This window comes from Tympanuchus pallidicinctus, unplaced genomic scaffold, assembly GCF_026119805.1.
Source record: "Tympanuchus pallidicinctus isolate F22 unplaced genomic scaffold, pur_lepc_1.0 scaffold44, whole genome shotgun sequence".
Classification (NCBI taxonomy): Eukaryota; Metazoa; Chordata; class Aves; order Galliformes; family Phasianidae; genus Tympanuchus; species Tympanuchus pallidicinctus.
In genome coordinates, this window is record NW_026294763.1 from 131,888 (window position 1) to 151,552 (window position 19,665).

The 19,665-nt window shown below is 66.9% G+C and overlaps 1 protein-coding gene across 6 annotated transcripts; it reads right to left on the reverse strand.

Annotated features, from left to right (window-relative positions):
- Positions 1-254: 254 nt before the first annotated feature.
- CAMK2B (calcium/calmodulin dependent protein kinase II beta) lies at positions 255-18,373 on the reverse strand. Of its 6 annotated transcripts, none has more exons than XM_052702351.1 (20): positions 18,199-18,373; positions 15,863-15,957; positions 15,551-15,610; positions 14,018-14,072; positions 13,841-13,906; positions 11,829-11,901; positions 11,599-11,701; positions 11,451-11,534; positions 10,261-10,355; positions 10,050-10,172; positions 9,887-9,970; positions 9,251-9,293; positions 8,911-8,979; positions 7,160-7,197; positions 6,996-7,067; positions 6,079-6,123; positions 5,828-5,876; positions 4,773-4,848; positions 4,616-4,710; positions 255-1,726 (listed from the first exon to the last, which is right to left on the reverse strand). In XM_052702351.1, exons 1-20 carry the CDS (start codon positions 18,261-18,263, stop codon positions 1,494-1,496), a joined length of 1,623 nt encoding a protein of 540 aa, XP_052558311.1. In that variant the 5' UTR covers positions 18,264-18,373; the 3' UTR covers positions 255-1,493. The 6 variants fall into 6 exon arrangements, with proteins under 6 accessions (XP_052558311.1, XP_052558310.1, XP_052558314.1 ...); XM_052702350.1 differs by having other exon boundaries at positions 7,160-7,200; XM_052702354.1 differs by lacking the exon at positions 8,911-8,979.
- Between the last annotated feature and the right edge of the window lie 1,292 nt (positions 18,374-19,665).

Below are 19,665 nucleotides of genomic sequence, written 5' to 3' on the forward strand. Positions count from 1 at the left end.
CAGCCTCCAGCCCCACTCCTCGGGAAGGGCAAAGCTTTCGCTCGGGATGTAGTGTGATCGGTGTTGCCTGTTGTTTCCATGCTGGCCCATAAAGTTGTCTTTGACGGTTTGTAGCTCAGCTCTGCTTGGGCGTCCAGGGCTGGAATGTGAGGCTGGGGGCGGGGGGGCAGCAGCAGGGGGCAGCGCTACAGGAAAAGGCCGGGCAGCAGCGCGCTGTCGCCCCGCAGCGTCCACCGGGATTTCTTTGTCAACGGTTGTTTTTCCTCGTAATTTATTTGCAGTTTTTTTTCCCGAGACAAAAACGAAATCAGTCATCTTTTACACTTACAAGGCTCAGAAAGAAAAGACGAAGGGGTCCGAGGAGGGAAGGGGGGAAATGCTGGGGGGGGGGCGGGGGGGGAAGGGATGGAAAAGAACGAGAGAAAAGTGGAAAGGAGAGGGGAGAAAATTCGGCAACGATCCACCAGCATTCATGGGACAGAAACAGCTCAGCTCAGCTCCTGACATACAGCGTTAGCGCTCCAGGTGCTCCCGCGCAAAGTGCATGCAGAAAATAAACCCCCGCCCCCCCGAACCCCCCCGACCCACGGCCACAGCCACAAACAGCCCCAGCGACAACGGGTGCGGGATGGGGGCGTGGAGGGGGGGGGGCGTGGGGCGATGCCCCCCCCTCCCCCCCCAGAGCGGTGACCCCCGGAGGCCGGGTCGGATGCGGGGGGGGGCAGCAGCCTGTGCCCCCTAAGAGACCCCTTCTCTTAGTCTAAAGTGCTTGCGCCGCTGCCTGGGTGCTGGGTCGGCCCCGAGCCCCCGCCCCCTCCCCGCCCTTCGGGCCGGACCCCCTCCTCCCCCCCCCTCAAATTACGGAACTCCTGGCCCCCAACCCTCGGCGCGCCCCACACTTGTGGGGCAGAGCTACGGGCGGGGAGCAGTGGGTGGGGGTCGGGTGGGGGGGGGGGACGACACCGGCTGCTCCCGCGGGAATTCAAAAATAAAGAGCTCTCTCTATGTACAGGGACCCGGGGAGGGAAGGAGCGAAAGCGGAGTCCAAAGAACAACATCCACCACCAGCAACAGCGAAACTCCACAAGCACGGCCGGGGGGGGATCCGGGCAGCCCCCCCAGCCCGGCACAGACGGAGGAGGAGGGAGGGGGACACCGCGGACGTCCGCGTGCTCCGGCGGCCCCTCCGTGCCAACGGGTGGTTGGGGGAGGAAGAACGTGGGGAGGAGAAGTGGGGGAAAGGGAGGGGGGCGATTTTTGACCGTTTTCCGTCGTTTTGGCTTTTTTTTGTCTTTTTTTTTTCTGCAAACACAGGCACCGGGCGGAGAGGGGCCGGGGGGGGGAGGGGGGCACAAGGCATGCGGACGCGCGTTCCGGGACCGCGGCACCCGGCCGGCGGCTCGGCCTCGGCGGGGGTCTCGGGGTGGGCTGACGGGGCCGGGGCGCTCGGAGGGGTCCGGAGGCGGCGGGACCCCCCCAGGCCGCCCTCACCTTCACTGGAGGGGAGCGACGGGGGCCCCCGAGCCGTGGAAGTGGACGTTCTGCCACTTGCCGTCGCGGCGGTGCCACACGCGCGTCTCCTCCGACTGGCTGGTGCGCGGGCGGCCCTGCGCGTCCAGGTACTGCGTGAGGCGGATGTAGGCGATGCACGCCGCGTCCTCCCCGATGACGTGGACGTGGGGGTTCAGGATGGTCGTGTGGATCGGTTTGTTGTTCTTGGACAGCACTGCGGGGCGGCAGCGTCAGCGCGGGGCGGCGGGGCGGGGTGTGGGGTGGGCAGGATGCAGGTAAAGGGAAGGGAGGCAGGAAGGGAAGGGAGGCAGGAAAGGAAGGGAAGGGAAGCAGGAAGGGAAGGGAAGGGAAGCAGGAAGGGAAGGGAGGCAGGAAGGGAAGGGAGGCAGGAAAGGAAGGGAAGGGAAGCAGGAGGGAAGGGAGGCAGGAAGGGAAGGGAGGCAGGAAGGGAAGGGAAGGGAAGCAGGAAGGGAAGGGAAGGGAAGCAGGAAGGGAAGGGAGGCAGGAAGGGAAGGGAGGCAGGAAGGGAAGGGAAGCAGGAAGGGAAGGGAAGCAGGAAGGGAAGGGAAGGGAAACAGGAAGGGAAGGGAGGCAGGAAGGGAAGGGAGGCAGGAAGGGAAGGGAAGGGAAGGGAGGCAGGAAGGGAAGGGAAGGGAGGCAGGAAGGGAAGGGAAGCAGGAAGGGAAGGGAGGCAGGAAGGGAAGGGAGGCAGGAAGGGAAGGGAAGGGAAGCGGGAAGGGAAGGGAGGCAGGAAGGGAAGGGAAGGGAGGCAGGAAGGGAAGGGAGGCAGGAAGGGAAGGGAAGGGAGGCAGGAAGAGAAGGGAAGCAGGAAGGGAAGGGAAGGGAAGCGGGAAGGGAAGGGAGGCAGGAAGGGAAGGGAAGGGAGGCAGGAAGGGAAGAGAAGCAGGAAGGGAGGCAGGAAGGGAAGGGAGGCAGGAAGGGAAGGGAGGCAGGAAGGGAAGGGAAGCAGGAAGGGAAGGGAGGCAGGAAAGGAAGGGAAGCAGGAAGGGAAGGGAAGGGAAGCAGGAAGGGAAGGGAGGCAGGAAGGGAAGGGAAGGGAGGCAGGAAGGGAAGGGAAGGGAGGCAGGAAGGGAAGGGAAGGGAGGCAGGAAGGAAAGGGAAGGGAAGCGGGAAGGGAAGGGAAGCAGGAAGGGAAGGGAAGGGAGGCAGGAAGGGAAGGGAAGCAGGAAGGGAAGGGAAGGGAGGCAGGAAGGGAAGGGAAGCAGGAAGGGAGGCAGGAAGGGAAGGGAGGCAGGAAGGGAAGGGAGGCAGGAAGGGAAGGGAAGCAGGAAGGGAAGGGAAGCAGGAAGGGAAGGGAAGGGAGGCAGGAAGGGAAGGGAAGCAGGAAGGGAGGCAGGAAGGGAAGGGAGGCAGGAAGGGAAGGGAGTCAGGAAGGGAAGGGAAGCAGGAAGGGAAGGGAGGCAGGAAAGGAAGGGAGGCAGGAAAGGAAGCAGGAAGGGAAGGGAAGGGAAGCAGGAAGGGAAGGGAGGCAGGAAAGGAAGGGAGGCAGGAAGGGAAGCAGGAAGGGAAGGGAAGGGAAGCAGGAAGGGAAGGGAGGCAGGAAGGGAAGGGAGTCAGGAAGGGAAGGGAAGCAGGAAGGGAAGGGAGGCAGGAAAGGAAGGGAAGGGAGGCAGGAAGGGAAGGGAAGCGGGAAGGGAAGGGAGGCAGGAAGGGAAGGGAAGCAGGAAGGGAAGGGAAGGGAGGCAGGAAGGGAAGGGAAGCAGGAAAGGAAGGGAAGGGAAGCAGGAAGGGAAGGGAGGCAGGAAGGGAAGGGAAGCAGGAAGGGAAGGGAAGGGAAGGGAGGCAGGAAGGGAAGGGAGGCAGGAAGGGAAGCAGGAAGGGAAGGGAAGCAGGAAGGGAAGGGAGGCAGGAAGGGAAGGGAAGGGAGGCAGGAAGGGAAGGGAGGCAGGAAAGGAAGGGAAGCAGGAAGGGAAGGGAGGCAGGAAGGGAAGGGAAGGGAGGCAGGAAGGGAAGGGAGGCAGGAAGGGAAGGGAAGGGAAGCGGGAAGGGAAGGGAGGCAGGAAGGGAAGGGAAGGGAGGCAGGAAGGGAAGGGAGGCAGGAAGGGAAGGGAAGGGAGGCAGGAAGGGAAGGGAAGGGAGGCAGGAAGGGAAGGGAAGCAGGAAGGGAAGGGAAGCAGGAAGGGAAGGGAAGCAGGAAGGGAAGGGAGGCAGGAAGGGAAGGGAAGGGAAGCAGGAAGGGAAGGGAGGCAGGAAAGGAAGGGAAGCAGGAAGGGAAGCAGGAAGGGAAGGGAAGGGAAGCAGGAAGGGAAGGGAGGCAGGAAGGGAAGGGAGTCAGGAAGGGAAGGGAAGCAGGAAGGGAAGGGAGGCAGGAAAGGAAGGGAAGGGAGGCAGGAAGGGAAGGGAAGGGAAGCGGGAAGGGAAGGGAAGGGAGGCAGGAAGGGAAGGGAAGCAGGAAGGGAAGGGAAGGGAGGCAGGAAGGGAAGGGAGGCAGGAAGGGAAGGGAAGGGAAGCAGGAAGGGAAGGGAGGCAGGAAAGGAAGGGAAGCAGGAAGGGAAGCAGGAAGGGAAGGGAAGGGAAGCAGGAAGGGAAGGGAGGCAGGAAGGGAAGGGAGTCAGGAAGGGAAGGGAAGCAGGAAGGGAAGGGAGGCAGGAAAGGAAGGGAAGGGAGGCAGGAAGGGAAGGGAAGGGAAGCGGGAAGGGAAGGGAAGGGAGGCAGGAAGGGAAGGGAAGCAGGAAGGGAAGGGAAGGGAGGCAGGAAGGGAAGGGAAGCAGGAAAGGAAGGGAAGGGAAGCAGGAAGGGAAGGGAGGCAGGAAGGGAAGGGAGGCAGGAAGGGAAGGGAAGCAGGAAGGGAAGCAGGAAGGGAAGGGAGGCAGGAAGGGAAGGGAAGGGAGGCAGGAAGGGAAGGGAGGCAGGAAAGGAAGGGAAGCAGGAAGGGAAGGGAGGCAGGAAGGGAAGGGAAGGGAGGCAGGAAGGAAAGGGAGGCAGGAAGGGAAAGGAGGCAGGAAAGGATGCAGGAAAGGAAGGGATGTAGGTGAGAATGCAGGCAGGATGCAGCAGATGTACAGCAACAGAGACGGGGATGACAGGCAGGCACTGAAGGGCAGGACGGGCAGGCAGGAGGAGAGGCAGCAGCGGCACTCACGGTTCTCGAAGTAGAAGCGGTGGAAGTCCATGCCCTCCACCAGGTTGCCCAGAGCTTCGGGCTCGAAGGAGGTGAGCCCCGGGTCGCAGATCTTCCTGCAAAGCGCTGCGTCAGCCTCAGCCCCCCCCGAGCCCTGCCCCCCCCCGACCCCACTCACGCGTAGGCCTCGAAGTCCCCGTTGTTGACGGCCTCGATGAGCTGCTCTGTGATCTTAATGATCTCCTGCTTGCGGGCTGCGGGGACAGCGGGGTCACGGTACGGCCCCAAGGGGGGAGGGGGGGACACAAAGACCATGAGGACACACGGACGGACGCACAGCGTGGGGACAGACCGAGCCCTGAGCCGGACGTGTGGATGATGAGGACGTGGGGATGGACACACGGACCTCGAGGACACAGAGGGGATGCTGACACCCTGCTCCCACTGCCACCCCAGTGCACTCCGACACCCCAGTGCCATCCTGTCGCACTGCACCACATCCCAGTTCCGACCAGTGCATCTCACCCACATCCCAGTGCCAACAAATCCACCCCAGTGACCTTCCAGCACATCCCAGTGCGGCTCAGTGCCTCCCACGCCACCCCTGTGCACCCCACTGACATTCCAGTGCAGTGCATCACCGCCCCATTGCTTCCCATGCGCCCCGGTGCCACCCAAACTGGACATCCCAGCACACCTCGACACAGCACCGTCCTGCTGCGCCCCACTGCCATTCCAGCACACCTCAGTACATCCCAGTCCCATCCCAGTGCACTGCAGGACCATTCTGTCACCTCCCAGCACTCCCCAGTTCCACCCTGCGCATCCCAATGCCACCCCAAGGCATCCCAGCGCTGCCTCCGAGGGCCCCACTGCATTCCCATGCCATCTCACTGCAGCCAATTGCATTTTGATGCCATCCCAGTGCCATTCCAATGCAACCCAGTGCATCCTAGCACCATTCCAGTGCATCCCAGTGCATCCTTGTGCCATCCCAGTGCATCCCAGTGCCATCCCAACGCATGTTAGTGTCTCCCAGCTCCATCCCAGTGCCATTCCGATGCATCTTAATGCATCCTAGCTCCATTCCATTGCATCCTGGCTCCATCCCAGTACATCCCAGTGTCTCCTAGCTTCGTCCCAGTGCTTCCCAGTGCCATTCCAGTGCATCCCAGCTCCGTTCTAATGCAACTCAGTGCCCCCAACGCCCCCACCCTCCCCTGCCCCCATCACCTTTGGTGTCCTCGTCCTCGATGGTGGTGTTGGTGCTGTCGGACGACTCCTGCCGGCGAGGGGGGGCAGCGGTGCGGGGGGAGAGACAGAGGGGTGGGGGGGTCAGCACCCATTTTGGGGGGAGGAGGGGGGGAACCACGCGCCCCAGCCGTGGGGGTGACGCCTCCCTGGGACCAGCGGGAGCCCCCAGCCCCGAACAGATGGGAGATGGGGGGAGGATGGAGGCGGAAAGCGGAGGGGGGCAGCAATACCTTAATGCCGTCCGCAGGGTTATGAATTACTGTAGTTTGAGGCTCCTACAGGAGAAGGAAGAGAGACAGAGGAGGAGGAGGAGAGAGGGGGAGGAAGGAGGCGAGGAGAGACCAGAGCACAGCGGCGTGGGGGGGGGGGGGGGCAGGGGGCACGCGGACGGGGGCACAGACCCACAGCGGGTGGGGAGGGCGGGGGGGAGAGAAGCAGAGAGTCGTTAGTCCAGCAAAGCGACACGGTTTAATTGAGAGAGAGCGAGGAGAGGGGGAGAAAAAGGGAGGGGGGGGAGGGGGGCCACGTCTTGCACCCACCGTGCGGGGGGCACGGCGCCCACATCCTGAGCCCAGTGCTCTGACCTGGAGGTGGGGGGGCTCTGCACCCCCTGCTCTGCCCCACACAGCGCCCCGCGCCCGCGCTCCGCACCCACCTCGCCTCGGCGTCCTGGGGCAAACCTGGCGCCTTCAGGTCCCGCAGCCGCCCGGCCCCCGGCCCCCGCCGCGCAGACCGGCGCTCTTCCCCTCCAGCAGCCGGTCGGGACGCGTCCCGCACCCACCGTCCGTCGGGGTCCCGGTGCCGCCCCACGTCCGCGCCCACGTCCTTCCCGACCCCCCCGGCCCCCCCCCCGTCCCTCCCCAGCAGCTCCCGGCGTTGTCCCCGCGTCGCTCCCGCACCCACCTGCCCCGCAGCTGCCTCTGCGCCCACATCCTGCACCGCAGCCGGGGGGGCCGTGAGCCCCGCGATGCTTTGGGGGCGCTTACTGACTGCCGGGGGGGGCACTTACTGTTGGGGGGGGTCCCCGCTCCCCCCTTCCCCACTCCGTGACCGGCCGTGCCGCTGGCGAGCATGGCGATGGATGCGATGGGATGGAGGGATGGAGGGGGGGGCGTGGGAGGGGGAGCTGTGCGGGGGGGGCACCTACCAGCGCTGCGGGCGGCAGCGTCCCCTTGGGGCTGGTGACGCCGGCGCTGCCTTTGGTGCTGTTGGTCTGGGGCTGCGGGGACGGACGTGGGGGGATCAGCGAGGGCAGCTCGAGGGGGGGTCATCCCCTTTGTGACCCCCACCCCCCACCCCCCGTCCCCTCACCTTGACGCCGTCAGCCTTCTTGTTGAGCAGACTCTTAGCTGCTGCGGGGGAGAAAGCAGAGGGTCAGAGCTGCGTGTCCCCGCGTGGGGACTGGGCCACCGTCCCCTCCCGTCCCGGGGGGGCACCGGGGGGGCACAGCGGGGGCCGGGGGTTGGCTTACCTTGGAGAAATGCAGAGAGGAAAGCGAGAGAGAGAGAGAAAGAGAGAGAGAGAGAGAAGGGGCGAGAGAGACAGGAAGGGGGGGGTGGGGAAAAAAAGGGGGAAAAGGGAAAAACAAAACAGAAAAACACAAAAATCGTCTCTGAGCGCAGGCGGCGGCCCCGGACCCCGCAAACCGTGCAGGGGGGCACCGGGACGTGGGGCGGCCGCCCCTCCTGGCCTGACCTATGTGGGGCGGGGGGCGCGCGGCACGGGGGGGGGCGCGCCGCTGTGTCCCCCCCTCCAGCGCCGATGTCACCTGCGGGCGTCCTCAGCTCCGTCCTCAGCGGGCCGTGTCGGGGATGGCAGCGCCGGGGGGGGGTCAGCGCGGGACCCATTTGGTGGGTGGGGGGGGGGACGGGGAAGGGCGGGGGGGGACACGGGGACACCCCCGTGGCACAGCCGTGTCCCCGGGGTGCGGGCCCTCCTCGGGAAGCGGGCTGGGGGCTGCGGCGCTGGGGGTCGGGGTCTAAACCAGAGCCATCGGGGGGGTCCCCGGGGGGGGCTCGCTGGCTGTGGGGGGGTTTAAGACCCGCCGAGTGTTTCGCGGCACCACAAACACCGGCTGCAGCGCAACGGGGCCGTGCGGGCACACTGCAGCGCAGCCCCCAGAGGGGAATGCAGCCCCCATGCGGCAATGCAGCCCCCTCCCATGTGCTTGCACGAAGCCCCTCCCACCCCCCCATGCAGCGGCACCACTTCCCCCATGCACGGGTGCAGCCCCCATGCAGCAGCGCAGCCCCCCTGCAGCAGAGCGATGCTGTGGGATGGAGCAGCAGCCTTGGGGTCGGCACACCCCCAAATGTGGGGGAGGGGGGAGGTTGGCTCTGAAATTCTCCCTGACCCCCCCCCCATCCCACTGTGTGCCATCGGGTGATGGGTGCTATGATGGGTGCTGGGGGCCATGGGGTGCCACAGTGGGTCCCGGTAGGGGGCTGGGGTCCATAGGGGGTCCCAGGTGTCACCACGGGTGCCGGGTGCCGCAAGGCTTCCAGCTGCCGCAGGGCTCCCTGGTGACATGGAAGGTCCCAGGTGACACAGGGGGGTCTTGGGTACCAAAGGGGTGCCAGGTACCACGAGGGTCCCATGTGCCATGGGGATCCCAGGTGACACAGGGTCATGGGTGACACGGGGATCCCACGTGCCATAGGGATGCCATATCCCATGGGGTCCTGGGTGACACGGGGGTCCCAAGGGCCGTGAGCATCCTGGGTGCCGTGGGGTCCAGGGGTCCCACAGCACTGTGGCACAGGGAGCACCCGCAGCCCACGGCCCCACGCAGCCCCGGAGTGGGGACACAAGCGGTGACAGGGACACCGTGTGCCAGCGGGGGGGGTTGGGGAGGCACCTCCCTCCCCAGGAGCAGCCGGGGGGGTGGGGGGGACACAGGCAGAGAGGTGGACAGGCAGACGGGGGGGGGTCCCATGCGTGCGGTGCCATTCCCGAGGAGGGACCCCGAGCCTGGAGGGGGAGGAAGAGGAGGAGGAGGAGGAGTGGGGTGGGGGGGACCAGAGGCAAGCGGGCGGCACGGGGGGGGTCCGTGCGGCGTCTACCTTGTTCCACCAGCCCCAGGGGGGCCGCGGCGGCCGACATGGAGGGAGGCGCGGTGGTCTGTCTGCCCACTGCGGGGCGGGCAGCGAGAGGAGAGAAAGGAAGCGACCCCGTTAGGTGGGCACGGGGCGGGAGGCCCTGCTGGGGGTCACCCCACATCGCCTCCTGGCTTCCCCCCCCCCAGCCCCGTTACCGCACGGCGCGGCCGTCCTGGCGTCAAAATGGGGTGGGGGGAGTTTGGAGGGAGGGGGAAAGAGAGAAAGAGAGCGGCAGCGAGCGGGGCCAGGCCCGGGGACGCGGGGGGTGGCGAGGCGTCCCGGGGCCGGGAGGGGGGGGGCTCACCTGAGAAGTTCCGGGTGGCCAGCATGGTGGTGAGGATGGCGCCCTGCAATGGCAGCGGGTCAGAGCGGCACCGGGCCGGGGGGCGTTGGGACGGGGGGTGGGGGGTGGCAGGGGGATACGGCTGGGAAAGCACAGGGACACCCAGGACACCGCTGGGGGACACGGGAAGGCAGGGCAGGACTGAAACAAAGCCAGGTGACACTGTGACAGGGTCAGGGCGACACCGCAGCACAGACAGGTGACACCAGGACGCGGCTGCGCTGGGACATGGGGAGCATCAGGACATGGGTGGGATGGGGCCAGGGACAAAGTTGGGCACTGGGACGTCGCAAAAGGGGACCGTGGGACACAAGGGGGTGCCACGGTGACACAGTGGGATGCGGTCAGGGAGGGAGTGGGAGATACGGGACACAGCAAAGCCCTGCGATGGGGCTGCAGTCGGAATGGGACGTCCTGGGATGGAACCGGGGGAGACGGGAGAGCACCGGGATGGGGCTGAGGACACGGGAGGGCGTGGGGACACGGCAGGATGGGGACACGGCGGGATGGGGACACGGCGGGATGGGGACACGGCGGGATGGGGACACGGCGGGATGGGGACACGGCGGGACGAGCTGGGATGGGACCCCAGCCCACCTTCAGCTTCCTGCGGGCGTTGAACTTCTTCAGGCACTCCACCGTCTCCTGTCTGTGCATCATGGAGGCCACGGTGGAGCGTTGCTGTGGGGACAGCGGGGTCAGCGGGGAGCGCGTCCCACGGGGACGGCGTGGGCTGGGGGCCAGGAGGGGCAACACTTACGCAGACCCACGGGTGTTTGAGGGCCTCGTGGGCCGTGATGCGCTTGGCGGGGTTGATGGTCAGCATCTGGTTGATGAGGTTCTTGGCTTCGGGGGTGACCGTGTCCCACTCGGGGGAGGGGAACTGCGGGGACACAGCAGGACGGGGCGGGGAGGGGGCGGCCGTGAGCCTCCGTCCCTGCAGGGGGGGCCGGGGGTGACGGCGCACTCACATCGTAGGCGCCCGCCTTGATCTGCTGGTACAGCTTGTGCTGGTCCTCGTCCCAGAAGGGCGGGTATCCCACCAGCAGGATGTAGAGGATCACCCCTGTGCCACACAGACGTCAGCACGACTGGCAGCGGGGGGCAGCGATGGGGGGGCGGGGGGTCAGCAAAGACTGCAGAGGGATCGACGTGGGAACGGGGTGGGGGTCGGTGCAGAGACCAGGGCGGGCAGCAGTGTAAACTGGATTGGGAGCAGGATGAACTGCAATGGGATCAGAGCGGGGACTGGGTGGGGAGCTGCTGGGAAGGGGACTGGGATGGGAGTCAGTGAGGAGTGGGATGGGGATGGGGTTGGGATGGGGATGGGGATGGGATGGGGATGGGATGGGGATGGGGATGGGGATGGGATGGGGATGGGGATGGGATGGGGATGGGATGGGGATGGGGATGGGGATGGGGATGGGGATGGGGATGGGGATGGGATGGGGATGGGGATGGGATGGGGATGGGGATGGGGATGGGGATGGGGATGGGGATGGGGATGGGGATGGGGATGGGGATGGGATGGGATGGGATGGGGATGGGGATGGGGATGGGGATGGGGATGGGGATGGGATGGGGATGGGATGGGATGGGATGGGATGGGGATGGGGATGGGGATGGGAGGGGATGGGGATGGGATGGGGATGGGGATGGGATGGGGATGGGGATGGGGATGGGGATGGGATGGGGATGGGATGGGATGGGGATGGGGATGGGGATGGGGATGGGGATGGGAGGGGATGGGGATGGGATGGGGATGGGGATGGGATGGGGATGGGGATGGGATGGGGATGGGGATGGGGATGGGGATGGGATGGGGATGGGGATGGGAGGGGATGGGATGGGATGGGGATGGGGATGGGAGGGGATGGGATGGGATGGGGATCAGGACTGGAACAGAACCGGGATGGGGAGCGGGATGGGAGCAGGGTGGGAATCCCTTTGAGGACATGGGTGGGGACCAGGATAGAGTGGAACGGGTCCAGTATGGGGACTGGGAAGGAACCAACGTGGGATCAGGATGGGGACCAGAATGGGGACGGAGACGGGGACCAGGACGGGATGGACGGGACAGAGGGGATGGGAGCGGGGACAGGAGGGACGGGGACGGGATGCAGGCGATGGGGGTCCCGGGGTCAGGGCGGGGGTCCCTTACCGCAGGCCCAGATGTCCACAGGTTTGCCGTAGGCCTCCTTGCGCAGCACCTCGGGGGACAGGTAGCCGGGCGTGCCGGCGAAGCCTGGATGGGGCAGGGGCTGAGCGGGGGGCCGGGGCTGCGGGGGGGCCGGGGTGGGGGCACTCACCGAACCAGGCCTGCTGATCGCCCTGCACCTCGATGGCCAGCCCAAAGTCGGCCAGCTTCACCGCCGCGCCCTTACACTTGCTGGCCAGCAGGAGGTTCTCCGGCTGCGGGAGGGATGGGGGGCGGCCCCACATCATCACCCCGCATCGTCGCCCCACATCATGGCCCCACATCATCGCCCCAGGGCCGCAGACCCACAGGACATAGAGGGCCGCAGGGGGCCGCGCTCACCTTGAGGTCTCTGTGCACGACCCCCATTTGGTGACAGTGCAGGACGGCCTCCAGGATCTGCTGGATGCAGTGGCTGCGGGCAAACAGCCCAGGGGTCAGCAGGCACCACCAGCCCCCGACCCAAAACCCCACTGTGGGGGCACAGCGACCCCCAATCCTCACGCCGAGCCTAACCCTGACCCCAAACCACAGCCCTAACGCTGAGCCTAACCCCATACCCTGACTCTTTTACCTGACCCTTAACCCTAAACCCTGAACTCAAATCACAACCCTAACCCCAAACCCCGATTCAAACCTCGACCCCTTTACCCTGACCCTAACTCTAAACCATTACCTTAACAATGACCCCAAATCATAACCCTGACCCCAAACTATAAACCTAACCCTCACCCTGACCTTAAGCTGTGACCCCAAACCATGACCCTAATGTTCACACTAATCTGTACCACAACCCTACCCCAAATCCAGACCCAAACCGACCCTACCATTCACCCTAACACTGACCTTAACCCTTAATCTGTGGCCCTGACCACAAACCATAACCCTGACCCTGACCCCAACCCCAAACCTCGACCCAAACCCACTCAGCCATGCTGTGCTGCACACATGGGCGCCCCCCACCCCAAGGAGAGCTGGGGGGGGAAAGTTGGGGGGGGACGACGGGACACCGGGTGCCGCTGTGCCCCCCCCGCTGGGGACCCCCAGACAGGACGGACAGGGAGCGGGAGGGCAATGAGACGAGACAAGAGAGGGAGGAGCGGGAGATGAGAGCTGAAATGGGGGTGAATGGGGCACCGGGGGGTGGGGGGGGAAGCGGGGGCGACCTCCCCACAGCTTATCATTGTTGCGGGCTTTTTAATGATTCCTTTTGGAGGGGGAGCGGAGAGGGACCAAAAAAAAACGATTGTTTAAATTTATCTTTTTCTTTTTCAAGGGGGAAATTGGAGAAAGGAGGAGGAAGCCCCAAAGCTGGGGGTGCGGAGAGGGGGAGCGCGAGGCTCCGGCTGGGCGGGGGGCACAGCCCCCCCCGGACCCCCTCCCCGTTTATACTGACCTGAAGCTGCCTGCGCGCAAAGGCAAAGTGATGGGTGTGAGAAACGCGTGCTAATAGCTCATGGACACAGTGACTGCAAAACAAAACGGGGGGCGGGGGGCGGCGGGATGGGGCGAGATGGGGGGCACGGGGGGGGGCAGGTTTGGGGTTATAGAATAGGTGTGGGGTGGGTTAGGGCATGTGGGGCAGGGAGGGGGCAGGTATGGGATGAAGGGGGCAGGGGAGCAGGTTAGGGGTTATAAGGTGGGTTATGGGGTGGGTTTATGGGGCAGGAGGGCAGGGATGGGGGTTGGGTTTAAAGGCAGGGGGGCAGGGGGGGCAGGTGTGGGGTTGGGGGGCAGATGAGGGGGTGTAAGGCAGGGCCGGGGGTACGGAGAAGTTATGGGAGCAGGTCGGGGGGGCAGGTGAGGAGTTATAGGGCAGGCGGGGGGGGGAAGGAGCGGGCGTGGGGTTGTGGGGCGGTGAGGCGGTGGGGGGGATTAAGGGATCGGAGGAGGCAAAACGTGGGGAACGGGGAGGGGGGGGGAGCAGCGAGCAGAGGGGCAGCGGTGGGACAGACAGAGAGACGTGGACACACGGACACCACAGAGCCACGCGTGATGGGAGACGGGGGGAGGGGACAACGGGGACGGGGGACAAAGGAGAGGAGACGGGACCGGGGAGCGGGGGGGTGGGGGGGGAACGGGGGGAGATGGGGGGGAACGAGAGAAGGGGAGAAACAATGTTGTGAAAGCCCAGAGACCACGGGACGGGCAGACGGCGGCACACAGGGCAGCACCGGGGGGGGGGGGGGGGGGGAGGGACACGGGGCGACCCCGAAGCGGGATGGAGCCGGGGGGCGGAGGGGGGGAAGGGGAAACGGGGGTGACGGGCGCTGCCCCCGGCCCGCAGCGCGGCGTCCCGGCTCCTCCCGCACCCCGCGCCCCCCCCCGCAGCGCCCGGGGCCGGGGGGCCTCACCTGGCGTCCGCTTCGCTGTAGTATTCGCGGGCCACGATGTCCTCGAACAGCTCCCCGCCCGTCACCCTGCGGGCACAGCGCCGCGGGGACACCGCGCCGTCAGCCCCCTCGCAGACCCCATCTGGGACCCCCCCCACTCCCCTCTTGGGGACCCCCGCCGGGTCGCCCCGCACTCACAGGTCGAACACGAGGTAGTGGAAGCCCTCCTCCGAGATGCTGTCGTGGAGCCGCACTGTGGGGACAGGGAGGGGCTGAGGGGACGGCGGGTGGCGCCCGACCCCCCCCACGTGTCACCCAGCACGCCCTATATGGGGACACCCGGTGCGTCCCCAGCAGCACCCAGCTTGCCCTCAGTGTCCCCAGTGCGTCCCCGTGGCACCCAGCAGCAGCCACGTGTCCTTACGTGTCACCCAGCACTTCCTCAGGTGGCACCTCGTGTGTCACCAAGTGCCACCAGGTGTCACCCGCTACGTTCCCAGCTGGCCCCCGGTGCCACCCGGTGTCCATAAGTGCCACCCAGCAGCACCCAGGTGCCACCCAGAGATCCCCAGCAGCACCCAAGTGCCACCTGGCCTGTCCCCAAGTGCCACCCAGGTGCCAACCAGCTGACCCGAGTGCCACCCTGGTGACCACAAGTGTCACCCAGCAGTCCCCAGGTGCTGCCCCTCACCACCGGGTGCCACCTCGTGTCCCCAGCCTCTCCCCGAGTGCCACCCTGTGCCACCCAGCTGTCCCCAGGCGCCACCTGGTGTCCATAAGTGTCACCCAGCTGTCCCTGGACGTCACCTGGCCTGCTCCCAAATGTCACCCAGGTGCCACCCAGGTGTCCATAAGTATCACTCTGCAGCACCCAAGTGCCACCCCACCCACACCCCCAGTTGCCAACCTGTCTGCAGGTGCCACCCAGGTGTCCATAAATGCCACCAGCAGCCCCCAGGTGCCACTCTGCGACTCCAGGCGCCACCCAATTGTCCCCAGGCACCCCCTGCTATCCATAAATGCTGCCCAGCAGCACTCAGGTGCCACTCAGCCTGCTCCCAAGTGTCACCCAGGTGCCACCCAGGTGTCCATAACTGCCACTCCTCAGCACTGAGGTGCCACCCTGCACCCCCAGTTGCCAGTCAGGTGTCCCCAGGCGCCACCTGGTGTCCCCAGCAGCACCAAGGTTTCACTGTACACCCTTACGTGCCACCCAGCTGTCCCCAGGCGCCACCTGGTGTCCATAAACGCCACCCAGCAGCGCACAGATGTCACCCGGCCCGTCTCCAAGTGTCACCCAGGTGCCACCCAGCCGTCCTGAAGTGCCACCCTTCTGTCCATAAGTGTCACCCAGCTGTCCCCAGGCGCCACCTGGTGTCCATAAGTGTCACCCAGCAGCACCCAGATGCCACCCAGCCTGTTCTCAAGTGTCACCCGGCTGCCACCCAGCTGCCCCCAGGTCCCACCCAGCCGTCCCCAGCAGCTACTTCAATGCCACCCAACTGTCCCCAGGTGTCCCTTGCTATCCATAAATGCCACCCAGCAGCACCCAGCTGCCACCCGGCCTGCCCCCAGTCGCCACCCAGGTGTCCATCAGTGTCACTCTGTAGCACTGAGGTGCCACCCCACACCCCCAGGTGCCACCCTACTGCCCATAAGCGTCACCCGGCAGCATCCAGATGCCACCCCCCGTGTCCCCAAACGCCACCCAGCCACCCCCACCCCGCTCACCGATGTTGGAGTGTTTCAGCAGCCGGCAGATGCGCGCCTCCCTCTCCAGCTTCTGGTGGTCTGGGGCACAGCGAGAGCCACCGCCGTCACCTCGCTGTCACTGCCCCCAGCCCAGCCCTCAGCCCCCCTCCACTGCTCACACGCTGCTCACACTCACACTCACACTCACACTCACTCACACTCACACATCCACGCACACCCGGGGCCCAGTGGGGCAGCAGGATGGGAGCGGGATGGCACAGCCCCATGGGGCAGCAGCGGTGTCACAGCACAGGGGATGTGGGGCCGAGGGGGGGCTGTGGGAGGCCCTACCTCTGGCTGAGAGCTTCTTGGTGTTGATGATCTTGGCAGCGTACTCATGGCCGGTGCACAGCTTGACGCAGCGCCGGACCACCGAGAAAGCCCCCCTGGGGACGATGGGGACGCGCTCAGTGTCACCACCCCCCACCCCCCAGCACGGCCCCCCCAGTCCCCCCGACCCCCTCCCCATGACTCAGCACCCACGGCCGTGACTCAGCGCCGGGTGAACCCCAGCACTTGGGGGGGGGGGGACACCCCCAAACGCCCCCAAGCTATGGGGATTTTGGGGGGGGGAGGGGGAGATGGCACGGTGTGGTGACAACGTGGGGAGCGGGTGGCACGGAGGGGGGGTCGCGGCGGCGTGGGCAGCAGCCGGCACCCGCAGCACGTTGCCATGGGGACGGCGGTGGCCCGGATGGTGGTGGGGGTGGGCGCAGGGACAGCGGCCCCCCCAGGATTGGGGACAGCGATGCGGCCACCAGCGGCAGCGGCAGCGCCCCCCCCACAGCATCGCTCGAGCTCTGTGTGCCCCCTCCCTCCCCCCCCCCACCCAGGACAAATGTCCCCACCCGGCGGCACCGCGCTCTGAATGGGGGTCACAGCCCCCGGGGGATGGGGGGGGGGGCACCCAAAGGGGTCACAGTCGCCACTGCTGTGTCCTCGCTGTGCCCCCCCCCGGCACACACGGGGGGGTCCCCGAGGCCCTGCCACCACTGGGAGCCCCCTAGGGTCTGACCCCCCCCCCCCACACAAAGGGCCTGAGGGCCACAGGAGGTGACAGGGATTGTTGTACCCCCCCCCCCAGCCACCCAGTGCCTCAGTTTCCCCAAGGGGGGGCTGCAGGCTGGGGGGGGATGCGTGGCGCTGGCGGTGACACTGAGATGGGGAGGCAGCCCCGTTGCCATGGCAACCTGGGATGGCTGCGGGTTGGGGATGGAGAGGCAGCACAGACCCCCCCCCCCCCAGCACCTCCAAGGGACCCCCCAAAATGAACCACCTGTACCAGGGGTCCAAAAGGCCTCGGAGGGGGGTCTAAGGGATGAGGGGGGGTCTTTAAAATTGGGGTCCCTAAGGATTTGGGGGGGGTCCAAGGGTCTTCGGAGGGAGGGGGATCTCAAAGGTCTCACGGGGGTCTTTAAGGACTGGGGGGGTCCCAAATGATTGGCCTTGTATGGATCAGGGGGGCTGTGGGGAGTTATATAAGGCCCAGAAGAGGATGGGGGGGATGAAGGGGAGATGAGGCTGAGGGAGGGGGGGGTCGGTAGGGATGACAGCTGCAAAATGGGGTGGGGGGGCAAGGGGAGCAGGGCAGGGAAGGGCGGGGAGCTGTGGGATCCAGGGGTTGTAGGAAAAGGGGGTGCTGCAGGGAATGGGGGGGGGCATGGGATCTGGGGGTGGTTACAGGGAATTGAGGGGGGACAGGGAAAAGGGGCTGCACAATGCTGGGCTATGGGGACCGGGGGGGCTGGGAGCTTTGTGGGGAGCTGGAAGGAGTGGGGAGACTTGAGGGGGGCTTTATGGGAACCTGAGGGCTATAAGGACTGGGGGGGCTCTGTAGGAACTGAAGGGTCTGGGAGGAATGGGGGTCAATAGAAAGTGGGGGGAGTTCATAGTGAGGAGGGGTCTGTAGGAACCTGAGGGCTGTAGGAACTGGGGGGGTCCAGAGAGAAGCCTGCAGGGGTGGGGGATCTGCAGAAGGTGGGGGGGGTGTAAGGGCTGGGGGTGCGTTATGGGAGTGGGGGGGGGTCAGGGCTTTGTAGGGCTGGGAACGGATGGGGTCTGTGAGGCCGGGGGGGGGACCTATAGGGCTGCGGGGGCTATGGGCACTGGGAGGGGCCATAGGGACTGGAGAGGGCTAAAGGGGCTGTGGGGCACTAGGAGAAATGGGGAAGGTTATGGGGGCTGTGGGGGCTATATGGGGATTGTAGGGACTGGGTTAGGGTTAGGATAAAGGGGGTTACGGGGTTGGGGGGGGGCTGCAGGGAGCGGGGAAGATGTGGGGGGGCTATGGGGACGGGGGGGCTATAGGGGCTACGGCGGGCTCTGCGGTATACGGGGGTATGGGGCATATGGGGCTATGGGGTATATGGGGTATGGGGTAGCGGGGCGGCCGGGGGGGCCCCTGCGGGGGGGGTCCCATGGTGGGGGGGGCTGGAGAGGGACAGGGCCGGTCCCGATGCGGGCGGGGCCGGGGGGGGGGCCGGGGGGGGGGCCGGTTCTACATTGGGGTCCCTGTGGGGGGGGCGGGGGGGGCGGGTGTTTGGCTCCGAAATGCGTCACGGCTGCGGGGGGCCCCGACCCAACCCCCCCCACAGCGGACCCCAAAGCCGCGCCGCGCCGGCCCTTACTTGCCGATCTCCTCGTAGAGCTGATACTCGTCGGTGAAGCGGGTGCAGGGCACGGTGGTGGCCATGCTGCTGCTGCCGCCCCGCGCCGCGCCGAGCGCTCTGAGCGCCCGCTCCGCTCCGTCCGCTCCTCTTCGGCTCCGCTCGGCTCCGCTCGGCTCCGCTCGGCTCCGCTCGGCCCCGCCCGGCGCGGGGGGTGCGGGACGCGAAGAGGAGGAGGAGGAGGAGGAGGGGGAGGAAGGAGGGGGAGGCGCTGCCGCCCGGGGGAGGCTCCAGCCCGGGGCTGCCCCCCCCCCCGCCCACAGGGATCCCCCCCCCCACCCCGCCCCAATCCCCGCCCCTCCGGAGCCCCCCCGTAAAGGCAGCGGCGGGGCGCGCAGCCGGACCGAGCCCGACCCCCCCAGACGGCGCCGCATCCAGACCCCCCCTGTCCCAAATACCCCCAAATCCAGACCCCCCCATCCATAAATTCCCCCGTCACCAATCGCCCACCTCTAACCCCCCCCCCAAATACCCCCGCACAAACCCCTCTCCATATGTACCCCCCACTCCACAGCAGCTCCTCCCACACTCCCCCCTCCCACCGCGACCCCCCACTCCCCCTCAAGGTCCCCAAACGTTGTGCAATCCACCCCCACCCCCCACTCGCACCCCCCTCAGGACTCCCCCACAACACGCGTGGGGAGGGGGGGGAAACTCCCCAAATCCCCCGTCCCCCGAGGGACCCCCCGAGCCCACCAACGCTACGGGGGGGGGGGGGGGGACGGGACACGGTGACATTAAATCCCACCCCCGTGGGCGGAGCCGTGGGAACGGGGCCCACGGTGGGGGGGGAGCGCGAGTGGGCGGTGGGCGGCGTTGCCATGGCGACCGTGGGCGGCCGTGGGGCTGCGGCTGTGCGCTGCCACCGGGGATGAGGAGGGGACGAGGAGGGGCCCCCGAACCCCAAGGGACCCCGATGTCCCAGCGAGCACCTCGGGATGCCGCCGCCCCACGGGGCTGAAGGGGCCTTCGAGTGGGGCTGGGGACAGCGCGCGTCCCTGTGGCTGGGAGCATCACCACGGGCGGTGGCGTCCCCATAAGTGGCAGCGCGTCCCTACGGGTGGCAGCGGCCCCACGGGTTGCGGTGTCCCCGGGGCTGGCAGTGCCCCACAGGCAGTGTTGTCCTCATGGGTGGCAGCCTCCCCGTGACCAGCCGCGTCCCCACAAGCGGTGGAGCCCCCACCAGGAGCGGCGCCCCCGTGGGTGGCAGCAGCGGCCCCCACCAGCATCCCCGAAGCACTCGCACTCCCTGCGCTGGGAGCAAGGATTTATTGCAGCCGGGGGCAGCGGGGCGCCGCATCCCCCAGCCCCAGGCTGTGCGCTGGGCGGTCCCTGCTGCCCCCGGGGTTGGGGACAGGCGGGGACCCCGGGCAGGGCACGGCGTGGACGCACCCGCTGAGGGCGCAGCCGCCCGGGGCTGGGTAGGGA

What these genes read in the sequence shown, in the direction of transcription:
- CAMK2B (XM_052702350.1), bottom strand. Translation starts at nt 18,263, where the DNA reads ATGGCCACCACCGTGCCCTGCACCCGCTTCACCGACGAGTATCAGCTC. An exon ending in TCAAGGCGGGCGCCTACGAT is followed by an intron (nt 10,173 to 10,260) that starts GTGAGTGCGCCG and finishes GTGTCCCCGCAG; the next exon opens with TTCCCCTCCCCCGAGTGGGA. An exon ending in GGCCACCCGGAACTTCTCAG is followed by an intron (nt 8,980 to 9,250) that starts GTGAGCCCCCCC and finishes CCCGCCCCGCAG; the next exon opens with TGGGCAGACAGACCACCGCG.